We start from the raw sequence: 27205 nt of genomic DNA on the forward strand, positions 1-27205 counted from the left end.
ATTTTGTTTACACACTGATCAAATACATTAGATTTTCTGGTTCCATGGAATACTTCAGGATGTTAGACACGATAATCAATAGCTGTTCATTGATCAAGTGATATATGTTTAAATTGCATGTTACAATTTGTTTTGCTTGTCGTCTGCTGAAGAAACATATTAATTGGAAAAAACTTTAAACTCCGATTATTTATTTCCATATTTGGTTGTGTAAATAACACTTAAGCAAAGCAAAATAAAGTTACCCCCTTAGAACTTATGTGTCCTATTAATACGTCTAATTATGGTTAATTTGAATTAATTATTTACGTTATAATTATCTGTTGCTGTTCAGTTTCTTTTCAAAACTACGCATGTGCAGAACCGCTGTCCTCTTGGAATAACTAGACTTACGTCAAAGACTATCGCACGAAGATTTGTCTAAGAATCGATTGCCATTATTGAACATACGGATTCTGTAAAACTAACTAAATTGTTGTTTTAGAATGACCATAATGTAGAATTAAAGCTGTAAATTGGAAAATTAAAAAGTGAAAATGGTGAAAACTTCTCATCATATTAATGAAAAGCATAAAGACAGTAAGTGGAATTATTAATATAGCAATTATTATTTCATATTTTTATAATAATAATAAGAGTAATATTGTTGTATTCTTATTCATGAAAGTATACTTTGTGCTTTTAATATGTTTTTGAACATCTTCGGATAATAGACTAAATAAAATACCCATATTAACAATATACGTGTGATCTTTTTATACATTTGTACATTACTGACATAAAATAAGCATGATGTCACAAACAATTCTACTTGTTTATTTGTTGTTTATACTTTACACAAGATCACACTTCTTTTTCAACAGATACTTCAAATTGAATATGCATATTTTGTAAGGTTTTACCATGAGAAACTTAAGAGTTTCATAGTCGTCTTTCTTATTTAGAAAAATATGATAAGCATCTGTTTTAACTGTTGCTCATAAAATGAAAGTGTTTTCGTTTTCATGCTTACAAGTTCCTTGGTTTTCTAGTGTTCCGAAATAAGTTTAAAAAGGCAATCTTAGTTATATTCTCTGAGGATTTTGAATGTAACTATTGGTAACTGCTGATTTTCCTAGTCTGGTGTCTTATTAAGGCATATGATAATAATCTTAATTGATTTTGAATGTTTTGCAGAAATGCTGAAATAAAAATCCGTTTTCACGATCCAACCTGTTTGACAAGTTGTTTTGTTTTTGTTTCCCCCAAGGTACCCGACTAACAAAGCAACATGCATACTATTTTACGCTATTTACTTCAAAATTATTATATACATGAACAGTATATATATATTTTAAATGTTTTAGAATGAGCGCTTGGTAATTAAAAAGTATGAAATATGATCGTAAAATTGAAAATACATTAAATATTAATAATGGCAGTTGTTATAGGGTTACCAACGTATCTTCAAATATTTACATTTCATCTCTATTGGGATCTCATATTTATAGAACACCGCCATTAGGCATATGATTACACGCAATGTGCCCTTGTTTTTTGTTATTGTTTATTCCATTTTAAGTTAACATAAAGGGAATAGAAATTACGTTCGGAATCAGACATTGGGAAAAAAAATGAAATACAATAAAAGATATGGGAAGATATAATAATAGATAAAAAATAGCAAAAAGTAGAAAAATAAAAATACCGAACTCCGAGGAAAATTCAAAACGTAAAGTCCACAATCAAATGGCAAAATAAAAAGATAATACACATAAAACGAATGGATAACAACTATCATATTCCTGACTAGCAACTGATACAGTACACAAATAGTCAAAACGATACAAATGATAGAGTTTCATTACAGGAAATCCTGAAGGGTTTTTCGTATTTTTCTTCCCTTTTTTTCTGTTTACAGTGTGGTCGTTTTACCATAAAGTGCTGTTGTACCTTGTCAGTATTAATGTTGACCTCGAATATAAACATATTACATTATATCAATAATAAGTAGTAGTATGAGGGGAAATAGTCTGAGGCACTCTACAGTACATGTAGCTTGGAATTAAAAAAACAATAATGTGTGCACTTCAATTTATTTGCATTTAGAAAATTGAGAATAGTTACTAGAACGACCTGACAATGCCGGAATAAGATACTTCGTCAAAAGAATAGCAGTTTCTTTTTAATATTCCAGTTTCAGAATCATGTGATGAATTACAGATATAAATTACGTACAAATACTGGATACGTAATGCATAAATAATGACGCAATTTATCTCTTACAAATAACATGATATACTTACAACCCGTCATCAGTGTTAAAGTGTGCACGGAAGCTTCATTGGTGACATTACCGTCATTAAATGCGTCGTATGTATCTTGTAGTCACTAATGACCCTTGCTGATAATCAAACATTTCAACACTACTCTTTACCAACCTGTTTTCATGTAATTAGAAGCATGTATGTCACAACCTTTTTTTATTTTATGGTTGTATTTAGCTAATTTCTAAACTTTATTTTGTAATTGCATTTATTAGCCTCTATCTAAAATACATTATTATTATTATTATTATTATTATTATTATTATTATTATTATTATTATTATTATTATTATTATTATTATTTATTATTATTATTATTATTATTATTATTATTATTATTATTATTATTATTATTATTATTATTATTATTATTATTATTATTATTATTATTATTATTATTATTATTAATTCATTTCACTTAGGGTTGGCGCTGGACATTAAGCAATGAACACTCAAACAATCAATCACTCAAGGGTTTTATGGTTTTAATTTAGACATCTTATTAGATATAATACTTCAATATCCCTGGCGGTTAAGAAATCAATGTTCAATTAACTTTGTCTTAAACTGCAATTAACTTTGCCTTAAACTTTACAGTCAGTTCCTATACACGTAGATCCGGCTCAAGATCCGGAACCATAGGAAGACTCAGGTGGATTTTATAACGGAAAAGATCGATGTAGTTTTCTAAGAAATATCAAGTTACGGATTTTAATGTCAAATCAATAATGCAGTCTCTTCGTTACATTTGTACATCAAATGCATCTCCTCTATTCCAATTGAGAAATCAAAAGCCATTTATTTGATAAACACGTACGTCATCAATCAATTTTATGTTTTTATTTCATAAGTAGATAAAAATTTTATGAAGATTTTACCAAACTCGCAATAACAGTCCATTGTCTATATTCAAATGTGTAACTTTATTTTAATAAAAAGCTAGGTGTAGAATTATTTTTTATTTATAAATAAGTATACTAATGTCTAGTGCACATAAAAACGAATGATATTATCATGTTCAACCTACCATTTTTTCTGTTAAAATGTCCTGTACCAAGTCAGGAAAATGCCACTTGTTAACTTATTATAGTTCTTATCTGTCTGTTGTATTGTAGTGTTTTTGTTCAATTCAGGGTTTCTGTTGCTTCGTTGTTTTCCGTCTCATAATTGACGTGTTTCCCTCAGTTTTAGTTTGTAACCCTGATTTGTTTTCGTCTTAATCGATTTATGACTTTCGAGCAGTGGTATACTACGGTTGCCTTTATTGGGAGACTAGATATGTAATAGATCATTTTGCAGATGAGTTGATTGTCTGGTATCTTCGGTTGTTTCGTGACAGTCGTAGGTGTTATCCATACATATATTAAATGCTTGTAACAGATCAGGTGGCTTTGAATGAACCTGATATATTCTATACTAGAATATATATCACAGTTCATAACAATGTGTCCAAAATGTCATTGAAATCACACATCTTACAAAGAATGTTGAAAGATTATAAAAATCGGGAGTTACTGTAATAAACACACGACACATTTTAGATTCATGAATCCTTATACAGAAACAAAACGTAGCTAGTATACTCAACACATGACTTATATTAGATATACGTCCCTTCAACACTGAGGGATTTTGCTAAAAGATTATCGTACAAAACACGAATAGACAATATTATATATCCTTTAGTGTTACAAATGCAGTAAAAAGCTAAACCTTATGTTTTAGTTAACAAATAAAACAGTCTATTCTATTTGGTTAAAATCACACCTTTCACAGATATACATGCAGTGCATTTGTGTCGTTAGCTCTGTTGGTTTTGTTCACGCATCGCTGTCAAATGTCAATATAATGGAATTTGATACGACTGGCATACAAGTGAGATGTTTAGCTAACCACAAATCAAGGTTTAATCCAACATTTTCTACATAAGAAAATACCTGTACCAAGTCAGGAATATGACAGTTGTTATCCATTAAATTGATGTGTTTGAGCTTTTGATTTTGCCATTTGATTAGGGACTTTCCGTTTTGAATTTTCCTCGGAGTTCAGTATGTTTGTGATTTTACTTTTTATTATGTGTTTAATAACTATGTCACCGGATTTGATTTAATTTCATTTCCTTGCCGATCAAACTTCATGTATTGATTATACCCAATTTTAAAGCATGTAAAACGGACGATTTTGACTTGGACATGAAAAAATTGTCAGGTGCTTAAAATTTATGAGCACTGAAAAATAGAAAATGTTAATTAATGTCTGATATAAAATAATGGCACAGCCTGGTAAATGAAAATGAAGATTGCATAAATAAAATATACAATGGACATCCAAAATAACACGGAAAGCAGTTGGACCATATTGAAAATAGCGTGACATGCAGCATTAAATACAATAGTTTTTAAGTAATTCACGCTATGCCAAGCCGCAAATTGTATCTGGATACAGATTTATTTTGTCGTCAAGTTAGATCATTAGAAAGGCTACAGTAACGGTGTTCGATGTTTTAAAATATTATTCAGTTGGTTGATTCTGTCTAGCGGTGTGTTTTGTTAGATTCAGCTTCTATTGACATACCTTTTTGGGAATTTGCCTTGGAGTTCGATGTATCTGTTGATAATTTTTAATTGTACGGTTATGTCGATACTTAGTTCTGGAATACACAATTTTAGATTAACAGTATAGATAATTATGGATATTATATGATCTTATGTAGGTCATTTCAGGAACCCATACAGTTGTTGCAAGTGTTAATTAAATCAGTAGGAGCTTGATACCCTTTCGATTTGGAAATTTGTATTGAACATGAATAAAGTCCCCTCAATGGACGCGGAATCAGGGTAAAACATACTGATTTACGTATATACATAATTTTAATTACGTATATACAAAAGTAATTATCCAAAAAAATATATACCAAAAAAATTACGTATATGCAGAAATAATTCCGTATACACAGGAACCGAATTACTAATATACAGAAATAATTCCGTATATACATATACCGAATTCCGTATATCTACAGAAATAATTGTGTATAATACGTAAATAAGTATTTTTGACCCTGATTCCACGTCATACCCCTCACAACTGTTGATTTTACCAACAGTGAGACTGGATATGCTGCAAAATGTATTTTTTTATCCATTTCAATAATTATGACGTTCAACCCCAATTAATATACATCTAAAATATCAAAAACCTTGACTAAGTTATAACCTCCCCCCCTAAAAAAAGAAATAAAAAAAGAATCACAAGAGTTTTCCATAATATGAGATATTAAGACCAACAGCAGATTTGGTGTATACGAAACAAAGACATCAACCTGACAATTTTGTTCGATAGCTTTCTGAAAATAACTATTCTACGATCTAAATATAATTATGTACATCCTGAACGTGACACTGGTATCCTTTATCTCTCTAATACAAAACCATGCTTTCAGACTGATAAATCTCTGTCTCTAGGGTTCCAGTTTATTTTTCTTGTAATAATATTATTTTTCAGTCTCTATTGATTATTTCTTGTTGATTACGACATGACAGTTTGATGGCATTGCTCTGCGTATCCATGGTAAAATTTGTCTTGCATTGTAAAAAGGAAATCTGATGTCAAAGCTGTTTGTTCACATGTTAAATAATCTCTTAATACATTGCATTATCAGAAATCGTCAATAATTTTGAACTGAATATCTTCAGTTTCTATAGAAGCACAAATAGAATGTTTCTCTATGAGAAGAACTATATCAGGTATTGGAAACAACCACTGACCGTTGTTTTCAAACAAAAAAATATATGCGTTACGAAAATATGAGTATTGAACAACGAGTAGGTTAACACTGACATTTTATAAGTTCAACAAAATATTTAAAAGAAAAAAACGAACTCATTTAGTTCATTTGAGTTAACAATTCTTACAAATGTATTTTCTATGAATACAAACTAAGTTAAAGCTGGCGAACTTTAATTGTTTCAAATCTGTTGAGGTTTCTATCAAATAACATTCAGTTTGCTATAATTTAAAATTCAAATAGTTAAGGTTTCTAATCTCCCTCATGTTTAAGAACACGCCCACATGTTCTAGTATTGGCTAATTCGTTAGTTTAAAGTTACAGATTTAGAAATCTCTTGTCATCTGTCTTTCATCTCTTTCCGTACCAAGAGATATTTATCCGAGATTTCAAAATTACACGATTACTTTAACTCAAGTTTCCGTGACGTTCATTACAATTCCTTTGTTCGTGTACATCAATCTTCTAACAAGTTGACATTTCAATATTCATTTGTTTCACTTTGTTTCAATATAGAAGTCTAAGTCTTGTTCTTAAAAAATACATCGTCGTATCTTCTCTTAAAGCAGCATCAGCCAACAATAGGTATTACGACACTATATTGTTTTGCACCAATAAAAAGCCGTAAAATACTTCTTACGTCTTCAATGCCAAAAAAGAAATCTTTTAATACGCTTTTTTTTGGTTTAAATGTTAAATCCTCTTTCCTTAAAACTTTTCTTTTTCTTTGAGTCTTAATCTTTAAAAGGAATATTATTTTTATATAAGACTTTCCATATTGCAATGGGAAATTAAATGTTTAGTAAGAACATTGACATTAACGTGTACACAAACAACATTTTCTTGTATTCATAATAATATTCTGGCCTGTCTTTGGAAAAAAGTAATCGAATTTATGCGCCAATGTATATATATTTTTTTGTCCAGCGATACAATCAATTTATTAACAAACATACTTGGCCATTCGTTTGAAATAAAACAGAACTTATCCTGTAGCATTGATGTTCTGGAACTTCATTATCTAATAAAAAAATCGATATTAACAATCCCGAAGACTTTTATGAAGAGATCCAGTTATCAATTGATTAAAACCAATCCCGGTTAGAATTTGATATACTGTTGCTTTAATCCTATTATCATTGCAATGCACCGGCATCTTCTGCAGTTAATAGACTCAATGATTCAAAATAGCATGGAAATGAAATAGTTATTGATCGAACTGTCTTGCACGGATTCGGCAGAAATTTGTTGTTATCAAAGTATAATTTACATTGTTGATTGCTTTGCTAGAATCCTTTAGAAAAAATATTTCACATTGAATGATGTACATGTATTTAACCACAAAAATAGCCGTATGAATTATTATTAGACAATACTCTTCAAAAAGAGTTCATCTTCAGGTCGAGGTTTAGAAATATTTTGGTAAAGTTAAAGCACAGAAAGCCTTTATCGTCAAACACCAAACTGGTCCTTTTTTTGCCCACGACTATAGTATCATATTGTCCTCAGTTCACCTTAATTTTTTTTACAGAAGTCCGTGTTGTCTATGCATTTCCTGTGGTGTATTTTGAAATATATTATTTTTCAAATGTCTTTTCTGTTTTGTATACTGGTCTTGGATGTCTCTGTCTTTAAATTAATATTCTTTCCAACATTAGCATATTGTTATAAATAATGTAAACAGATTTACACTAAATGATGGTTTATAAATTTGGTAATGTCTTAGTGTTCAATAAATCACGTCTACTATTAATCATCTGTCGTACTATCCACCATCGCCAGATATGACATGAACTGTTCTGATGGGGTTGTTGTTTGACGGATATCAGTATTTTAGCAGAATCAGGTAACCCTTATGAGCTGTACCTATATATTGGGATATTTCTTTCAAAAAAATGTGAAATGGAAGATCTTGAATTTTCAATAGCGGTAAAACAATTAAATTGCGCAAATGTCAAAATATCCTCTAAATTCAGATTAACATTTCCATGCCATGATGAACTGACTGTTTTTCACAACAGCAAAAAAATGGTTCTAATTAAGCTTAAAATTCAACAGCTTACATCTTCTAAACCAAATTATATCTGTGTATTGTATGAAAATAAAAATGTCACGTCATATTTACAAATTCTTTAGCTTTATTAAATTCTTGCACTACGATTTTTAAAGCTGATTGAAATTACTTCAAACCAGGGAACTCTTTCAAGTCACACGAAATGAACGCAATGTGCTCATACAGAGGAAGGGCTGGCTATTTCAATTACAAGAATAGTCTTTTCAAAGACGCCTTTTGCTGCTTAATCATTGTTTACATTCCATTTTTCGATTGATTTTTGCATCAATATTATTTCATTAATTTGAAAGTAACTTTGTACTTTCTGGAATTAAGCTGAAAATGACATTATAGAGCATTAAAGTACATATCAATTTACGTAAAATAAAATAGATATCGACATTTAAAAATATTGAAAGATTCTAATTACACGTTGCGTAATTATTGAATGCACTATTGTGGCGAATTGAACACGCAATGTTAATTGAAGCCAAAACAATTTACAGGTGATCTTTTTCCTCTTTGATTTGCCTAGGTATGATGGTATTGTTAGTTTTAAAAATCATGCAAATTGTAGTGTGGGTTTGAAGAAATTGATGAATTTTAATGTTAAAATAACAAATACCGAGTTTTTTCGTTTATGTATAGTCATGTATGTGTAGTTGGTTTGTCTCCATGGCGATACTTACCCCGCATTACATTTTATTTATTTTGTTACTCGTGCAAAAACAACACTTATTAAGGGACGAAAGAGACAGGAAGAGCACGGTTCATAAAAAACACTCTTAAACACACTATTTTTATTAGCTTGGTTGGTATCTTGTTTGGATTTGAAGCACACATCTATTTGTTTTTGGCATCTTGAAATGTTATTGCATTTATTTTCAATGTATTCCTGTCATGTAATGTTGTCATTTTAGTATAATGTTTTAAAACATTGCCATTAAGCGCGAGGTTTGGATAGCCATAAAACCAGGTTTAACCCACCATGTTTTCCCTTAAAATCTCCTGTTGTATCAAGTCAGGAATATGACTGTTGTAATCAAATAGTCCGATTTTTTCTATGTTGAATTGGCGGTTTTTTTTTTCTCTCTTATAGTTGAGGTTTTAGTTTGTTATCCAGATATCTTTTCTCAATCTTTTTTTGACTTTTGAACAGTGGTAACCTACTTTCGCCTTTATTAAAATAAAGATTATAACTATTCCACATAACTGTGCCTTTTTGCTTTAATGCAAAATATGACAATTTTCATCACATACTTACATTGTAACTACACATTTTCTTCTCGATAAAAAATAAAATAACAAAATACAGACCTCCGATGGAAAATCTGAACGAAAAGACTATAAGCAAAAGCTCAAACACATCAAACGAATGGATAACAACTGTCACAATCCTTACTTGGTGCAGGCATTTTCTTATGTAGAAAATAATGATAATTATAATAATTATGATAATATGATAATGTACATTTTTCCTGAAACTAACATAGATCATGTTTTTAAAATTCTGCCTTTGAAGAAAATAAATACTAAACACTTTATGCTCTCAGTGGAATTATGGTTTACTGATTGATTAAAGTGTACTTTCTGACTTGTCTGGCATTTGAATAAATGTCAGGTGTGGAATTTAAATTGTAAAAGAGGTAGACATGTAAACATCAACGTAATATGGGGATTTTTGTTCAAACATTGACGCAATCAAACAAAACAGAAACGTATTATACAAAGCAAAAAATAGGTATTTAAATTGAAAAGCAAATATGTAATTACCTGGAAGTGCGAACACAGGTTGTAATCTTATACGGATTTTGAACAGGCTTCAAATTTATTTCCATTAGCGATTATTTTTTTACGTAGGTCTTTTGGTCTGGTTATTTCCCCAATAGGCATGTAATTACACAATGTATTATCATTTTCAAATTCTAACGAAACTAACCTTGCTTTTCATACCTTTTTGTATGAATGACAATGTTTGTCTTTTGAGAAATCAACTCTTCAAATCAAGTTATTTTCTGTATTACTACATGCTCGTCGTAAGATCCTATCGAAATTGACTGTAATAAGCGTTAAACGAACCACTGTTGTCGTGAACATATACTTTGGCGTTTTTGTCAGGCTTATTCGTTCTAAACACGTTTGATGACAACTGATCAAACCTGGCCTTCTTGTTTGAAATCACTATTACTAAAAATGGTTCATTTTGGTGTTTGTTTTATTTGCTTAGAAATTGCTTTTGCATATCAATCTGAAACTTGATTTTACGACCTTCTTTTGCCACAAACAATCTTTTCTTGGATACATTTTAGACATGTAATGTGTTCAATGTTTTATTGTTGTCAACGTTCACCAACATTTTACATTTATGGATTCTAAAGCGTTTGGTCTGCGTTTGTTGCAATTTTATAACATTTCCCTTTTCATTAATTTGACCTTCCGAATTAGACTATTTACCGGGTTTGTAATAACATGATCAACACGACGGGTGCCACATGTGAAGCAGGATCTTCTTTCCCCACCTGAGATCACGCCAAGTTTTTGGTGGGGTTCGTGTTGCTCAGTATTTAGTTTTCTATGTTGTTTCTTGTGTACTATTATTTGTCTGTTTGTCTTTTTGATTTTAGCCATATCGTTGTCTGTTTATTTTACGATTTATGAGGTTTGACTGTTCCTCTGGTATCTTTCGTCCCTCTTTTTGGTTGTGAATTTGATGAAAAGATAAAAAAAACTTTCTGAATTGAAATAGAACACTTATACTAGCTAGATTGTCCCTTTGGCTTCCTTTTCTTTTATCTCCCTGCTTTACTGATCATATTGTATATCCTTGATCTGTATAGTGTGGATGTTGCCTTGTCAGATTGATCATGTTGTACTGTTTGACCTGTCTAGCACAATTATGAAAACCTACATTTAGATAAATATATCTAAATCGAACAAAAGACACAAAAAAGACATGAAAGTTTTATGTATATATCATGAGTGTATGAAATACAATAACATCGAATTTAAATGCTTATTATGTAAATTTAAACAAATCCATATATGTATTGGATGTTTGACAGTTTTGTATTTTTTTAACTTTCCAGTGATATTGCTTTTAAGATTTTTTTCCTGTGAACTTTGAATTGACGTGTAGTATCACTATCAAATTGAGTATTTAGGGATACAAACCAGTTGATTTTCTAAAGTTTAAGTCAGCTTATTGGTTTACTAGTTGACTTTAGAAGTTTATTTCCAAACATACATTTTTTCTTTTAATTCCCCGAAATGGAATCTATTCTCTTTTATTTCTTTTTGGTATTCTTAGTTAAGGTTCCACTAAAGTCAAAATATAGGACACTTCATAAACATCTAAACTTTGCCTGTATTTTTCAACCTATAATGAATAAAGTCATAAACTATGAGAACATTTATTCATTTAAACATACTTAACACATACACACTGTGTAAATTGTAAATAAACTTGAAATTGTTATGTTGTGGCCAAAACGGTTCTTGGGGTGAAGACTAAATTTTCCAAAAAATCTGGAGGCCTGCAAGACGTCTTAATTTGTTAGAATTGGTATGGACGAATAATGTTATAACTAATGCAGGGCAAAGTTTAGATGTTTATGAAGTGTCCTATATTTTGACTTTAGTGGAACCTTAAAATTTGTTCACAATGTGTCTTGACTATGTGTTACGTTGACTTTATACTGGATATTCAGTTCATAAAAATGCTATCGATAATTGTTAACTGGTTATATATTGTAACTTGGGTGAAGAGTTGTCTCATGAGGACTTATACCACATCTTCTAATTTCTATTGTTTACGACTAAATTGTTGTAAGTGCGTGTATGTTTGAAGTCACACGTCATTGTTTTCAATTCACATTCAAAGACAGAGGTCAATAATAGAGCAGAGTATGCAACTGATATCACACCCGCTTCTTTGGAGTGTTTTTTTTTCGAAGGGAGCGTCATAATGCTCAATTTTGGGCTCTCTTTGTAGTGTTTTGTGTACAACGTTTTGTTTTTTCGTTGTTATTTGTTTTTGGCAATGCCTTCGTGTGCGTTATTCTACCTATGGATTCATATTGTCCCATTGGTATTTATTATATCTCCGTTTTATCTTTATGACTGCGCACGCAACAGTACCAAATGCATAATGTATCCTGTAGTATTATTGCATCCTATAGATGCAATCAAGGATTTATAAAAAATATTTGATGCAATGTTCAGATGAATTTTAAAATTGAATAATCGTGGTATATAAAAAAAATATTGCATCGTATGTGTCAGTCGATAAAATGAGAAATTATTGATTTGTACTCGATTAACACAATAATTTAGTAATACATATATGTATAAATATTAATATATTCATGATAATTATTCTGTCGAGTCAATAGGTACACAATCACTTTTCTAGAACACTTCTTCTCGGTGCATTAAAACTCACTTAAATACTAGTGTAGTTAATGCATGTATCTTAAACATATAACACGTTAAGGTATATGGCAAAACAAATTAGACTTACTTTTTTATGGAACACTCTCCAATATCGTATTTTAAATTTAAATGAATTGCCTTATAATTATCCTTTTTTTTTTTTTTATAAATTTGAAACGGTTGTCAAATTTGAAATGCTCTACATATTATAGCTATTATTGACATAAAATTTAATGCTAGAATCCATATCAATGTCGTGATGACATGAATGAAGTAGACCTAATATAAATAAAAGAAATGCAGACACGAAGAGGTGCACAGTTGGTTCCAATGAAAAACACGCCCACTAAGATCACAATATATTGTAAATCGAAAAATAATGTATTTTGTATATTTTGTTTTTGTTTTACGTCAAGTATAAACTTTCTATTCTTAGACGAGACATAGTTTTACTTGCATCAATTTTTAATCAAATAATTCCATATTTTTATATTGAAAGATATGATTATGACGAAACGGTAATTTTTTCTTTATTCTATTCTATTTTCAGTACATGCTATAAATGCATATGGAATTACAGCCATATGCCTTGGAGTGATAGGCTGCCTTTTATTTCTTTCTGTGGTCACTTACAAGTGTTATCGAAGACGTCGAAGTCGTCTAGCACAAAGTCGCCTTTCAACTGCCATTAAAAAAGGTCTTAAAGAGAGTTCCGGTGTTAAAAAGAACATCCCGCCTCTTGGAACGCCAATTAAACACAAAGCGACAAGTCCATTAGGCCATACTAGACAGGATATATCTCCGGGGGATAGAAAATTATCACCAACCTATTCCACTCATTCAGAAAAAGAACCAGGAAGTAAGCAGAGATCACCTGACCAAGCTTATATTGAAAATGAGAAAGATAACAAGCCAGAAATGATCCACGAAAAAGAAGAGAGTATGCGCGAGAAACAGCCAGACGAAAAACAGAGATCTTTAGGAAACATGGCATTTTCCATTGCATACGATTTACAAAAGATGGCCCTGTTGGTGACCGTAGTAAACGTCAAGGACTTGCCAACACGTGACCCTAGTCTCGGTGGATGTGATCCTTACATAAAACTACAGCTTCTACCAGAAAAAAGACACAAATGTAAAACTAGAGTCTTGAGAAAGACATTGAACCCCCAATATGACGAGACATTCACATTTTATGGAATCAACCCCAATCAGATTGTTGATATCACCCTTCACTTTGTAGTGCTGAGTTTTGACAGATTCTCGCGAGATGATATAATTGGTGAAGTAATACATCCATTGCACGAGTTTGATATCTCTAAGAATGAGATGAATCTCTGCAAAGAAATTTGTCCACGTCACCTAACGGTAAGTTCAATTCATAATTAACTTATTCTAGAATAAACTTGGTGCCGTTTGGTTTTGACATAAACGCATAAAGAAGAAACATGCTTTGCATTATGAATTCAACTACCATACATGAATATTGAAATTTAGATACTTGTATTCTATTATTTCTTTGTTATTTCTATTCTTATTTATTATAATTCTTCCATTGTTTTGACAGCTCAATCTATATGAATATCTTTTATAATTGCAACAAACTATGTAAAACTGTATATTGAAATGTTGCCTGCCATGTGTAGATATGTAGACTGAGACAGTAGTTAATAAACTCATAAAAGGTCACCGTTACAATGAAATTGTATTACATAGAACCTTGTCGTAGTGTCTATCATTAACAGGAAACAGTAACAATATCTACAAAAGATCATAAACAAACAACAAAATTTAAGTTCACAGAAATATGACCAGTACTGTATTTATGTGCAGTAAAAAGTAAAATAACAAAGATATCAATTTCCGAGGAAACTCCAACCGGAAAGATCGTACATAAATGGCAAACTCAAAGCTCAAACACATCAATCGAATGGATAACAACTGTCGCATTCCTGATAAGTGGTTTACATTTTACAGTTGGCTTTCTTAACCGTGAAAGATACAAGTTTGGCATAGAATTGCCTCTTATAATTGCCTGTGATTGCAATTTATTTGCATATTTTGATTTATCTTACCTCCTATACATTTCTAGGAATATGATTGGTTAAAAGCGTCCGCGTGGAGACCGTGTATGGTTCATATTAGGTTAGTAGGGAGGCGGGTTAATTTCATACACGGTTAAGTTTGGTGTTACGTTCCTTTATATTCCATATTAGGTAAGAAGGGAGGAGGGGCTTATTTCATACAGGGTTAGTAGTGGTGTAACGTCCCTTTATAAAAACAAAACGGTTCTAAGAAAAAATCTAAAAGGTTTCAACAGACGAAGAAATTGATGATTAAGATTGAAATAAATTCATAAAACACATTTAAACCTAACAAGTTGTTATTGTTGGCATCTGTTTTTGTAGGATCAATGAAAGTTGTTTCTTAATGGTAACAGTATTTAAGACTTGCTCATTTTGATAGGTCACTAGTCTAAATTTCACACGTTAAGATAGTCGGTATGATAAATTCGTTACATAGTGTGCTAGTGACGTAATACGGTATATATAGGGTCAGTAAATTCCATATGGGGATTCGAGCTTCAATCTCAACCCATATGGAATTTACTGACCCCATATATACCGTATTATGGCACTAGCACACTAGGGAACTAATAGTACTCGCCTATATTGTTAAAACCATTCAAACAGACTCAAAGAAATCTAAATAAGCTATAAATTATTTCTAAGCATCGTTAAACATTTGTCAAACAAGCAAGACATATTTTTTTCTAGCAGTAAAAAAGGTTTTAAATTTGGGACGAAATCCTATAAAGTATTATTTTTATTTGTGAACTGGTATTTTACTTTCATTGTTATAGCTAGCTCTGTATTATTATATTTCAAGAAATTGCATAAAATGCATCTATAAATTGTTCTAAACAGATAAAAAAAGGCATTATTTATTAATGTACGAAGCACATTCTATGCTCCAAATGTTGTTATACCCTAAATAGATCAAACCGTTTTTGCAGGTTCACCTCATACAGATTGGTAATCAATACGATAAGTAGGTGTATAGACAAAATATTACATTAAATTATTTTAGTTATGCACCTTCAGGGATTCATGTCATTTGCATTACGCTAATGCATACATATTCTCTTATTAAAAGGGCAACAATATACTTATTCTTAATGTGTATAAGATATATGACTTTTAACGATTATGAACAGTCATAATATACATCGCCTCATTCTTTTTAGGGGTTATTGTTTTAACTATACGTTATCTGTTGCGATGTAGATAAATTTTGTTTTAAATGTAACACACCAAACCAAAACCATATATGTATATACTTTTACTGGAACAAAAATTCGTTCAGTTCATTTTATTCATAGATTAATCCAAGTCTGATGTTTAGGTTCATTAGCAATGCGTCAGACACATTTATGGCTTGAATCAAGTGGTAGGCGTCAAATAAAACATAAGGACAATATTGAATTTTTATTATTGCATTTCCTGGTCGTTTCCGGAACTTTTATTCATCTTCGTTACTAGATAATCATGAAACATTTTTGTAGACGGTTGTTACTGATCATTAACTTCTGACCAAAATGTCTCTTAAGTAGTTATAAAATGAGAAGATAAGACCTAAGTGATAAAGACTAGGAAAATGAAAAACCTACACAAACAATTAGAAACAAATGACCTTTCACAAGAGCACAGGGTAAAGGTCACACTGTATATGTTTTACTCGATTATATTGCATTAACAATTTTATTGGAATCAATAAATAAAAATAATTCAGTATGGCTTTTTTGCAAACAGCGATTATTTTGAGGCACATTTTTACAGTGCGTGTCAACTGGCGAGAATGATAAACCAAGTTGCAATTTTTGGAATTACAAACAGATAAACATGTTTTTATTTATTGCTACTGAAAAGTTGAATGCATAAAGCAAGTGTAGTATAGTACAAATTATTCTTACTACCTTTTTCTAGGGATTGACTGTCGGTTTTGTATTAATTGGAATAACTTTAAAACACCTGCTCTTCATTAACACCTGTATAAAAACGGTTTGAATTGGAAATGATTTTTTTTTGTCGTAATGACATTTCATTTTTGTTGCTAGTTCAAAATATTGTTTTATTAAACAACGAATTATTGCTTTGTTATCTGATAAACAGTTATTGTGTCCTTAAAATTGGTATGTTTTACTTAAGTAATAGATAAAGTAGATAATTTAACACCAAAAATGATTAATGTTATGCACAACTAAGACTAAGTCCCTGTAATAGCAGGCAACACTAATAGGTTATGTTCATTTAATTCCTTACACAACCAAGATGGTGTCCCTTTATATCATGTTTTCAATATTTGTTACTGTGGCAATACAACACACATTCATCTATCAAATATTTAATGTGCTGTTGGAATAGTTTAACTACCATGGAAACAATTTTTAGAAAAAAAATATCTAAAAATCATGATTATGAAGGGAGTATATATCAAAGCAAATAGAATTTCAATAAGTGTTACAATCAGTCGGTCTTTACACACACTTTTTTTCTAAACAGAAAGCCATCTCTGAAAACAGGTCAGATAACATCACACTTGCTTCATACCGAGAACCTTTCACTATCTAGCAAGTTGATTGCAAACGGCAACTTAGTAAACCATAAAACCCAAATGATTTTGTGAAAGGACAAAGCTTTTTTAATATGAATAGTTATATCAAATATTTCCGACGTATTTTTCATGTTTCAGTGTACAATCAATGTGAATTTGTGTATATTTTACATGAAAATAACCTGCTAGATTCCTTTAATTTCTAAAAGGCTAAATACCGCACATATGAGTAGACTTTGATAGAAGTCACATTTATTAAAAGTCTTCATTTGTTTGATCACCGGACTTTCTGGATCAAACATTAACGATCAAATATATCCGTTAAAATTCATTATATTTATTTATCTTCATTTTTTTTTAAATTTTATAAGAAATACACGAAGAATAATTCTAATGTCATGATTTCGTTGTTGTCCATCGTTATTGACTGTCATACCCTTTATTAAAATTTCTCTGAAGTGAATGTATGATATAGAAGGAAGTAAAAATTGAGCTTCGGTATGAATGCCAATGAAACAAGTGTACATAAACTACAACTACCATATACGATTATTTTCTAAGTTAAAATAATTGATCTTCCACATAAGATTGGTATCGCTCATTATGTACAAACTGAGCAATCTTCTATTAAAAAAATCAAATACTTAAACTAGATACTTATCCTAGATAAGGGGTTCCAGAAACATGTGTAGTCAATAATTGACTAATTATTGTTTTGTGTTCGATGATAAACAATATTTAAAAGAAAAAATATCACAAACAACCTGTATAATTTACTTAAAGCAAGTCCAAAGTGGTTTTGCATGGTTAATAAATATATGATGTTTTCCAAAACGTATAAAAATGAATAACTGCATTCTTCATAGAAGATAGAACTGAGAGGGGACTAATTAAAATAGGTATGCGTGATATATTTCCGGATGCAAAAACGCCGCAATCCGAAACAAAAACATTATGAAATTGTATGTCCTAGGGTATATGGCTTGACCTGAGCAAACATTAAAGTTAGACTATGAAAAAAAGCAATATCACTAAAGGACGCTAATGCAGATGCATCATGCTTTTACTTCCAAAACTAGTATTTATATCATAACGATACGTCTTGAGCAATCAACTTCACAGAAAGGACACTGCATATGGTATCGAATATGAACAATCCTATTAACAATATGACATGATTGATAACGACGTAGCATTAAACGGAATGTCAATCTGATTTGGGGCTTTCAAAGCAAATTGAATTTTTCACATTGATTATGCGTGGGTAAATGACATTTATGAAAATCATGTAGATATCTTGTTAGCATTGAATAATGTGCAATGAAATATGCGTAGTATTTGTAAATGCATGTCAATCATCTTTCCGGTTTTAAAACATGAAAACGGAGAAAAGCAAGATGATTTGAAATATGGTAAAAGTAAAAGAACTAAAAATTGAAAAGACACAATTAGCAATCATCTACGGTTGAATTGACTAATATGAATATCAAATCTACACCTCTTTTTAACATTAAGAAGTTAAAAAGTGAAAGACTACACTACAGAAAAAAAGGCATCTTGAACAGAGACATTATGTCTACGACTGTATCATCAGAAATCTTTTGATCCGACAGAATACCTTCACTTTTTTCCATTAAGGAAAATGCTATAAAATGCACCTGGTATGTTGTCACAAGGAGTGGACTTCAATTATAATCACGATAATCAATCGGATTTTATTATGATCTTTCCTATTTTTATATAAAAAAAAAAAAGGATAATTTACAGTGTAATCGATTCGATCTGCATAGTACTGAGGTCTGTCATAGATTGTAAAGAATAATAGCGCTGGTGTTTGTTTTTTTTCATAATTCAATCCTACATAGTATCTAATCAATATCAATATGTATGGGGTTTTCTTTCGGGTAAATCGATGATAAACCAATTATCAGTGCTGCATTTGATCAAGCAGTGCTTTTATCTGTATTGACATGGTCACAGCTTGTAAGTTTCGAAATAACGAGGGCTTGATTTTCTAGGAAATTTGGTCGACAGGAGACTATATCTGCTCAAAAACATCAGTTATTCCCATGAGCATTTCGTTCAAATAGTGGTCTTATATTAATTCATGTGAAGAATAATTCTAAAATATTAAACAAAAAATGTGTCGACAGATATTCATTTAAAGTTTACATGTCATTATTTAAAGGTCTTTTTCCCTCTTTAAAATTTACACAACATGCTATTTTAAAAAGATCTCATATTAGTTAAAGGATGTTTCGATCAGTCACATTTTATAATATTAGCAGTTTGTTTTATTGTTTGATTTAAATAAGACGAATTTTCTCTAATAGTATAATAGATATAACTTAGAGAAAAGAGATGTTAAATTGTTCCCTTTTAAAATTGTTAAACGATGATGACTGATGTACCCATATTTTGACTATTATATTTATTGTGTCTGTTTATTTAACGCATCAATGTAAAAATATCGGAAATTGATGAGACTGTCATTACAAAAGTGAGAGGGTTAGCGCTATAGAACCAGGTTTAATCCACCATTTTCTACATTTGAAAATGCCTGTACCAAGTCAGGAATATGACAGTTCTTGTCCATTCGTTTTTGATGCGTTTTGTTATTTGATTTTGCCATGTGATTATGGACTTTCCCAATTGATCTTCCTCTAAGTTCAGTATTTTTGTGATTTTACTTTTTAGAGTAGACAAGAGCCAAATTTGCTTCGAAATGTATTTGCATTTCTAACTAATTGTTATTACAAAGTGATCTGACCTATATTACGCTTATTCTATTGTCTTCAACAAATGTTATTGCATTGATTTGTTTTTCTCAATTTGTCGAAACAAAAGCTGTAGTAAAAATGTCTATTCGGATACCAATATTACATTATATATTGGATGTCTATTTCCTGTGAAAGTAGGCATCTTCATCAATACCCATTACTGTAAACAAAGTCATCCATCAGAAAAAGCAATAACATTACGTTGTTATAGCCATGTTCGGAACAGTCAATACAATATTTCATGTAATATGTCACTAAAAGAGAAGTTTGATCGTTTAAATGAATAGGTTTAACCTTTCCGTTTTAAGATTCATTTTTCAGTTAATAATATTCCATGATAATTGCCATTGAAAGATATGAATTGATGTCTAGTTCATATAACTTGTTAGAGAATATCAAGGAATTATATAACAAGTATAATCCAGTAATGGATAAAATCTTGATAATTATGCTCTGCAATTTGATTCATGATTGAACATGTCGATTATAATTCTATATACTAGTATTAATTGTATATTTGAACACCATCCGTTTTGATGATTAAGGAACTTGATATCTTAATGTATTCTGATGAAGTTATGTCTTTTCATACTTATTGTTTGGTTTCTGTATATGATAACAATATTCAGAATTATTGATATTGCTTGCAATCAGCATTCACAAATTTTAACAATTCTATTGTTCAACTTGTGTATATGTTTGCATCGCTGTTTTTGACGAGGGTAAAAGATACCAACTGGATATTTAAACTAACATTTAAGTAAACAAACGAACTAACAATGCCATGGCAAAAGAAATGATAAACTATGAAAAATCTTTTATCTTTTGATAAGAAAATCACAAGTATATCCATAACAACTTCATTCCTTTAGGGCTGAATAAAAATAAATCGGCCATGGTTAAAGTTGCTATTAATAATTTACTCGCTGATAGAATTATATATAACAAAAACGCGCCAAATCAACACATGAAAATCTATTATATTACGACAAAATATATCATTTCACCTGAAAGGCAGGAATACATATAGTATGTAATAGCAGTTGTTCGTTTAATTATTAATGACAAAACTGATAGCATAATGTCAGTCTGACGGAATCATAAATCATAGACTCACCTATACTGATATTGCATATTTCGTATTTTGTAGCTGAAAACTCAGGGGAGAGGAGAAATACTGGTATCGTTATGTTATCAACCAGCGGCTAATAGACTAACAGTAGTAGTTCTAAAAGCAAGAAATTTGCCAAAAATGGACATAACAGGATTGTCAGGTACAAATGATAAAATATTGAAATTATTCTGTTTGAATTTAGTAGAACTCATCTACCTTTTTTTAAACTGGACGGCTTTGGGATTGTTGATTTTTTTAAATGGAAAGAGAACTCTTACAATGTGAACATAGGTATTAGAAGATGTGGTATGAGTGCTAATGAAACATCTTTCCATCCAAGTCACAATTTGTAAAAAGAAAATCATTATTACTTAATATACGCAATTCATATCTTTCTCTTAATATCCCCAACATCTGATTTAACAAGATATGCAAATCGAACTCACCCCTTATTATTCAATATATACGCAAACTGCAGAATTATATCCCACAAAACCTTGTCGTTTTGGGGACGGAATTATATGTTTGCATTTTTGTGGTTATTTGATAAATACATCTCTTTCCATATAACTTTAAGTATAGTTTCGCCTACAATCAATAATGTTCTAGACCATTTTGAATTTTATGAAATGATTTATACAGACTGAATTACTGACTAAGAGTCATAGTGAAACGGCAAATCAATACAGCTTAGATTTCATATGAAAATGTTCCTACAGGCAATCTCCAGATTTATTTCATTAATTGACAAATAATACCATATATGGAAAATTTTATCGTTTACTGGGGATATATCATATCAAAGAGCAATCTTGGTGCGATAAACACATCAATAACAGCGGTAGAGTGGTCAATCTGGTACTGAAATAGAAACACAGGAAATTAAATACTTTTCCATCGGGTTACATATTGAATGGTTTTTCCTAATTTGGTATCAAATTTGAAAGCTAGTAATTTATGACCAGTTTTGACCTATATGTACAATGAACAATGTCAGCAAATGAATTTAAATAACCACACTGTGTTTTCAAAGTTATTATGTCTATTTACCCATCACTCCACCAGAGAGCACGACTATTTAAAACACTGTAGACAAATATTGTCGACATGTAGCACGCATGAACACGATTCACGAAGAGACAATAAATTTAAAATTCATTGCTTTAGTTGATATCAACTGTCTGGGATATTTTTTGTGTTGTGTTGACGTGTTTACAAATTGGTACATCTTAAATCGTTTAACAGATTTCATCAAACTCGAAACTGATTTATTGAACAAAAATTAGAACAAAGATAAAAAGTCTAAGGCAAAACAGAAAATATAATGGAATAGTAGAATATGAATGTTTCAAATACAGAATTGATATTTTTATTTTTAAATTGAAGACGCAGATTGAACGCAGATTGGATGGTTTTGGTCATAAAGCTGTTCAATATTTTCGATTCATATAAATCATTCGCTTTCGCAATTTTGGCTTTGAACATTCCTGATGACGGTAAACCCATCAAAGTGCTTCGGGTTTATGACCTTTTTTCAATCTCTTAATGCATGCGCGTGAGGTAACTTCCTAAAGTAAGTTGAAAAGAGTTTACCCTTGTGCAAGCCCATTACATTGATTAAGAAGACAATCAAGATAACAAACAAAAACTAAGGGAACCACATTAACTTAAATGAAACGAGAGACCGGTTGCGTCAATAGCTTTAGTTAGCCTTTTCAATCATGATATTCGTAAAAACATGCAAAATTCAACTTAGGAACGAATTTCGAAACTGATCAACGTTTCTTTACCCTTGTTTGTCAAGTTCGTTTACTAGTCATAAGTAAATAAAATAGCTTTACGTTATACAACCTTTTTTTATGCAAAATACAGTATTAGTTTTTTGTTGTTTACATTTTCCTATCTTTTTATATTGTAGATCCTTATATAAAAGTATACTTACTTTACAATAACCAAAGAATTGCTAAAAAGAAAACACATGTCAAGAAGAGAACACTGAACCCTGTTTATAATGAATCGTTTTTGTTTGACGTCCCTTATAATGAAGGATTGGCAAATATTAGTCTAGAGTTCCTTGTCTTAGACTGGGATAGGATGACCAAAAATGAAGTCGTTGGACGTCTGGAGATAGGATCTAAAGCCAGTCCACAAGAAATCCATCATTGGAATGAAGTTATGAACTGTCCAAGAAAACAGATTGCTGAATGGCACAAGTTAACGGGTTGATTGTCTGTAATTGATTGACAAAGTGTGTTATTGTGTTTGGAAAATGTTTATTAATGTTGTTAAGGATAACTACAAAGATATATTTTACTAAGAAAGAAACAGTTAAATCTATATTTGTAATATAATGCAAAATATATAATGTACATTTCAGAAGTGACAAATAATACATTTAAAGTGACTTTCAAGAACAACATTTGGTTTTAAAATGAAACCTGTAGTTGAAAATATCCTTACGGTTCACATAAAAGGACAACCATATTTGAAAACGTAATGGTTCTTACGGTTCACATAAAATGACAACCAGATTTTAAAAAGTCATTTATTTGAAATGAACTAAACTATTTAGCGTTATATTACAACATGGTAATTGCATCGATTTATCGATAATTTCAGAGATACGTGTCTGTCATAGAATGCATTGAAAAATAATGATATAAAAATGTTCTGTTGTTTTCGGTAAACTGGCATCTATTTTAAGATTGATAATAATTAGATTCAGTTTATATAATACTGATTTCATTTAGAACAAAATCAAATGAATTAGAAAAGAACACGTTCACAGTTTTAATCACACCCACATACTAATCATTTTAGCTTTAATAAAGATCTTAAGATTAGGAGTGATATTGTCCAGCTGCTGATTGTTTGTCTAAGAATTAATTTGATAAATTTTTTCTGTATATTAGTTGACTTTTGTCCAAGGAAAACATTGATTTATTCCTTTTGAGCTGTAGGTCTAAAGTTCTCCTGTTTGATTTACTAGTTTTTACAAAAAGGTGAATTGTTATTCACCGTAACATGAATTTATTCTTGGCAAAATATTTGAGGATTTTCCTTGAATGATTTACTTTCATTTCCTTTAGGGACAAATTAACTAAGTCATGTGTATTTATAAACTTATCTGCTTTGGTTACTTCATGTAAAAACGTTTAAGGTGATAACACATATTAAACAAATAATAGACATGTTGCAGTCATCGTCTGAAAACTAATAAGTATCATAGCTGCAAAGGAAATTGCTTTATATTTGCCATGCTGGAAGCAGATATTATCGCAATATAGTTTTAGACACATACAGTCATGATGTTAATTGTTTTGACAAATGTGAATATTTGCTTTTGTCTGTATGATATGCTCATTGTTTTTTTCACTTGTTAATAAATTTGACGTAGAAGAAACAATTCAAAATTGCAATATTAAAATAAGACATTTCTAGTTTTGAACATAAGACGAGGATCCTGGGTCATAATTGAAAAAACGTTATAAAAATGATTTAATTCAGCATATGGTAAATAAAGGCAACAGTAGTATACCGCTGTTCAAAAGTCATAAATCGATTGAGAGTTCAAAAGAAATTACCAACAATCATTCAATCTGCCTATTAAAACTATTTTAAGTCATTTTTTGAATATATCTAAGCAAACAATAAGACAGATGGTATATATCAATAAACGGATAGGAAATATATTGTCACAAAGGACTAAACTTTAAAGCCTAGGCCAAGTAATACGATATCCACAGAAGCAAGGGTTCACTAATTTACTTGGTTAATTGAAGGTTTTTATTTGTTTGTTTGATATTGTTATTCGTTAAGAAATCCAAACTATAAAATATCCAATAATCACAAAAGTATGGGAGTCTATTTATTGAATGCTATAACATAACTATAATCATGGTCATTTAATAAGGACATTTTCAACACCTAGGCTAAACATACAGAAAAAATTAATTGAATTTAAAATTTTAGATTCGAGTCTATAAAACTTTCTCCATAGACGTTTTTGAAGTGGTTCTAGTAAATGACTTAATCATTGAAATCACTATGTAAATGATACGCCGTAATCTTGGGAGAAATGGGAATAATCAGAATGATTATTATATTAAGTTTCAACATGATAGAAAGGCAATGTGAAAACATTTTGTTAAATTTGAAATGTGAATGCTTCTATTCTTGTACAAAGTTTTGAAATATATTCATACTTTTACAGTTCTTTTACTACGAGTATGTATTTTGTCATACCTTGTAACATCACAGTTATAAACTGATAATTATTTTATTTGCAAAATAAAAAAACCAGATGGAATATATGTTTATTTTCTTCACAGTAAGAAAACAGTCCCGTCGCATTTTCACGAATGTGACCTACCTTATCAGAATTTTAACCGGGTTTGCACTAACATGTGCAACACGACGGGTGCCACATGTGGAGCAGGATATGCTTACCTTTCTGAGGTATCTGAAAATAAATCCAGTTTTGGTGGGGTTTGCGTTGTGAATTCTATAGATTTCAATGTTGTGTTTTGTGTACTATAGACTTCACTCATGGAAAACGACGTAAAAATTGGAAAGACATGGTTTTCTCAACTTTTATCATTGTACCATTCAATAATGTTATTCCATTCAGTTGTTATATCCAGTGTTAGACCGTCTTCGATCTTAATTGATTATCCTGCTCAAGAATTACTTTTTCAATTGTGGCTTTCGTCTCGCATGTCTCGTGACATTAAAAAATGAACCCAAAAATATCACTGTAAGAGAAGAATTAAGCTTCTTAACCTTATAATAGTTTTCTTTCGATATAAGCAGAGATAATCGGATTGAGCACACAGATTGAATGAAATCTTGAAATGCCATGATGGCAAATAGGTCACAAAATAAACCAAATAGGTTTATTCATTGTTTACCACTGTGTTGTTATTATAGCAATCATTTTTGTAAGGGTTAGTCTTTAATCTTGTTCGATACGTTCTGCATGCGATTTTGTATTCACCTTTTAAAATATTCGAATAGGTAAAAACCTTGTTCGTATGTTTTTTTTTTTTTTGTTTTTTTTTTTATATATTACAATATATAATAATATTTCAATTGTGTGTTTGATTTTACCCTTTGCAACGGAGAATAAGTGCCGATATACAAATAACATTATGTATTTTGAAAAAGCAGGATACAATTTATTCACATTACAATTACAGGCGTAACAATATATATTTCTATTGACTGGCATTCTGGCATCCTTTTATCTTTATGCAACAATCTAAAATGTAGTGTATGGAAATCACGTTGCTGCTTATGCATAAATTGATGCGTGGGATTTCTTCGAATTTAAGGATGAAAGCATTCTTTAGAAATATAATCTGACAACATATGATGCACCTTGTATCTACACGAAAAGAAATAAAATTTCCAACATGTTAATAGCATCAAGGTTAAAATCTGAAGGTAAAAATTGCGAAAAATAAAACGGTACTTACATTCTTAAATAGCATCAATTATTGAGGAATACGATTACACAAAAAAAAGTATACATAAACCATTCTGTAAAATAAATCCAAGGAAGAAAAGGTATATTCCTAATGAATAAGATTATCGCCCACCTAAAACGACTTGGGAATTTTATTGTAATTATTTATTTAGCCTTTTATCAAATCTTATTATATATATTCAACATCATAACGGCATTCTTAAACACACTATTTGACACAAAACATAATACAAACCATAAATCATATATACAGTGAAAGAGGGACGAAAAATATCGAATGCATGTTCTAACGTAAGACATAATTAAAAAACTGACAACTCCGTGGCAAAAAAAAAAACAACAGAAAAAACAACAAAAAGACAAAGTCTACAAAACACAACACAGAAAAGTATGGACAATACGAACTCTACCAAAATTCGGGGGTAATTTGCGGGGTGTCTGAAGAGTATTCAGATACAATTCCACATTGTGGCACGAGTAAATTCATATACGGGGAGGAAAAAAGAGCGCAGTGGAAGAGAAGACAATAAAAGAGGGACGAAAGATACCAAAGGGACAGTCAAACTCATAAATCTAAAACAAACTGACAACGCCATGGCTAAAAATGAAAAAGACAAACAGAAAAACAATAG

General features: G+C 30.5%; 1 protein-coding gene across 1 annotated transcript; it reads left to right on the forward strand.

Annotated features, from left to right (window-relative positions):
* The first annotated feature begins 332 nt into the window (after positions 1-332).
* LOC139519608 (synaptotagmin-4-like) lies at positions 333-25394 on the forward strand. Its single transcript, XM_071311799.1, has 4 exons — positions 333-579; positions 13128-13945; positions 21122-21245; positions 23004-25394. The coding sequence occupies exons 1-4, from the start codon at positions 537-539 to the stop codon at positions 23309-23311; spliced, it is 1293 nt and encodes a 430-aa protein (XP_071167900.1). The 5' UTR covers positions 333-536; the 3' UTR covers positions 23312-25394.
* Positions 25395-27205: the final 1811 nt, after the last annotated feature.

Source organism: Mytilus edulis, chromosome 4, assembly GCF_963676685.1.
Source record: "Mytilus edulis chromosome 4, xbMytEdul2.2, whole genome shotgun sequence".
NCBI lineage: Eukaryota > Metazoa > Mollusca > Bivalvia > Mytilida > Mytilidae > Mytilus > Mytilus edulis.